Consider the following 2,216-nt stretch of genomic DNA (forward strand, 5'->3'; position numbering starts at 1 on the left):
CACCCCCAGCTCTGCCCCTGCCTTTCCCACTCAGGCCCAAGGAAGGGAGCCAGGAGAGCGGGGGGCCCCGAAGTAAGCGGGCCCTGGAGGAGGAGGGGGGCTCGGAGCCCCTGTCGAAGAACAAGCAGAAGAAGCAGCTGCGGAACCCGCACAAGACCTTCAACCCCTCGCTGAGACGTGAGCCGGAGGCGGGCTGGCGGGGAGGGCGCCGCAGGGCTGGGCCTGGTGTGCGCCGGCCCTGCAGCGAGGGCTTCAGCCCTGGCGGGCATCAAGGGCAGACGCCCCCCTGCGAGGGCGCCTCTGCCCTTGGCCGCCCTGTCCAGCTGCCCGCCCCGCCCCCTGCCCACTGGCACCTGCTTTCTCTCTCCTCAGCGAAATACGCCAAGTGTGACCAGTGTGGGAACCCAAAGGTGAGGCGGGGTGGGCGCAGCAGGAGGGTGGCTGGGGAGGCCGGGGGCAGGGGTGGGCGCCCCACCCCGCGGCGGGGACCCAGGCTCTGCGCCTTCCCCCAGGGCAGCAGATGCGTGTTTGAGCTGTGCCGTGGCTGCTGCAAGAAGCGGGCCTTCCGGGAGACCGCGGACTGCCCAGGTGGGGGCGCAGGCGGGAGGCGGGGCCCCAGAGCCCGGGATCCCTTTGGGCCTCATTTGCGCTCCTCGCCCCCGCAGGTCACGGGCTGCTTTTTAAAACCAAGCTGGAGAAGGCCCTGGCCTGGAAGGGGGCCCAGCCCAGGCTGCAGGAGCCGCAGCAGGCAGCTTCCCCAAAGTCCTGGGCTGCACCCTGGCTCGAGGGGCCAGCCGGAGCCCCACTGCCTCGCTCGCCGCCCCCTGGACTGCCGGGGAAGCCGGACACTTGGGGGACACAACAGCTTCCGCTCAGGGAACCTCCCGCGACGTAGCGCAGAGGAAGCGGGCGGCCCCCCTCCCGGCCCCCGCCGGACCTGCCGTCCACACCTCTCCCCGCCTCGCGTGTCGGGAACAATAAATCGTCTCGGAGCTGCGCATGTCGAGCTGGTGGCGACCGTGGCGGCGAGCTGTGGGGCCGGGCAGAGGCCGGTCCACCTGGCTGCTTCGGCCCAGGAAACCCCAGAGGCGAGGGGGGGCCTCCCCCAACTGCTGCGTGCAGGGGCCGCCCAGGAACCTGACCCCAGGGCCACTCGCAGGAAGAGGCGGTGCAGAGAGCGCTGTCAGGCTGCCCTTTAATGGACGCAGCTCCGCGGCCCCAAAGCGGGGGGGACAGAGGCTGGGGAGCCGGGCACTGAGGTGAGCTCCGCAGGGCCCCAGGGCGCTGGCCGCGGGCTGGGGAGCAGGGCCAGTGCCTGGCGGCCGGGCGCAGGGTCGTGCGGGCGGCGCCGCCCGGGAGCCAGGGCCACGGCAGCGTCACATGTTGGTGCTCATCCGGGACTGGCTGTTGGCCGGGGTCAGCTCCCCCTGGCTCCCTTCCCTGGGCGGGGACTGCGGAGACACTGCGGCTCAGGGGGTGGCATGGGGGTGGGCGCCCGCCCGCCCCATGCCCGCCCGCCGCCCCCCCCACCTTGACGTGGATCTGGTTGCGCAGCACGGCGGCCCGCAGGATGGTGGCTTTGGCTCGGCGCTGGAACTCCTTGCCCATCAGCAGGGACTTCTCGAAGGTGGTGCTGCGCTGGTCCACGTCCCTTGCGTACAGGATCTGGGGGGGGGGGCAGGAGATGAGCCCCGCCCCTCCCCTCCCCCCCCAGCCCCCCGGCTGGCAGCCACCTTGCTGTGGGAGTCGATGCGGGCGTTGATGAGCCCTTCCAGGATGAGCTGCGTCAGCTCGTCTTCCAGCGCTGCCACCGTGGTGTTGAAGGCCGTGGCCATCTTGCGCATGTCCGCGGACACATAGGGGCTGAAATACTGAGGCGGAGGGGTGTCAGCTCCCCGCCAGCCCGGCCGCAGCCCCGCGCTCCGCCCCCGGCTCACCTGGATGAGGGCCCGGTTGCGAATCTGCGTGTACAGGGTCCTGACGTGGGGGGCCAGGTACATGTCCAGGAGCAGGTTGTCCTGCAAGCACAGAGTCAGGCGCCGCCCGGCCCGCCCGGCCCAGCTGCGCCCCAGGCCCGGCCGCACCTTCATCTCGTCCAGCATCTTCAGGCACGAGGCGTACTTGGACTCGTAGAACTTGAAGATGATGTCGCGCACCTGCGGCTCCAGCTCCAGGAACAGCTTGAAGGAGCTGCGGGCACAGCTGCCTCAGCCGCC

At 71.3% G+C, this 2,216-nt stretch overlaps 2 protein-coding genes across 2 annotated transcripts in view; one reads left to right on the forward strand and one right to left on the reverse strand.

The window, feature by feature from the left end:
- The window catches only part of DUS1L (dihydrouridine synthase 1-like (S. cerevisiae)), a 3,146-nt gene extending 2,154 nt beyond the window's left edge, over positions 1–992 (forward strand). Inside the window, exons 6-9 of the mRNA XM_012734741.1 lie at positions 1–177; positions 373–410; positions 513–588; positions 666–992. Coding sequence (XP_012590195.1) covers positions 1–177; positions 373–410; positions 513–588; positions 666–895 — 521 coding nt within the window. The 3' untranslated portion in view covers positions 896–992. The remainder of the gene's footprint in view (positions 178–372; positions 411–512; positions 589–665) is intronic.
- Positions 993–1,175: 183 nt separating this feature from the next.
- The window catches only part of GPS1 (G protein pathway suppressor 1), a gene marked incomplete at its 5' end in the record, with an annotated part of 2,517 nt that continues 1,476 nt past the window's right edge, over positions 1,176–2,216 (reverse strand). The window contains 5 exons of the mRNA XM_012734742.1: positions 1,176–1,451; positions 1,531–1,665; positions 1,734–1,871; positions 1,938–2,018; positions 2,085–2,202. Coding sequence (XP_012590196.1) covers positions 1,377–1,451; positions 1,531–1,665; positions 1,734–1,871; positions 1,938–2,018; positions 2,085–2,202 — 547 coding nt within the window. The remainder of the gene's footprint in view (positions 1,452–1,530; positions 1,666–1,733; positions 1,872–1,937; positions 2,019–2,084; positions 2,203–2,216) is intronic.

This window comes from Condylura cristata, unplaced genomic scaffold (assembly GCF_000260355.1).
Source record: "Condylura cristata isolate star-nosed mole 26May11 unplaced genomic scaffold, ConCri1.0 scaffold00068, whole genome shotgun sequence".
NCBI classification, from domain to species: domain Eukaryota; kingdom Metazoa; phylum Chordata; class Mammalia; order Eulipotyphla; family Talpidae; genus Condylura; species Condylura cristata.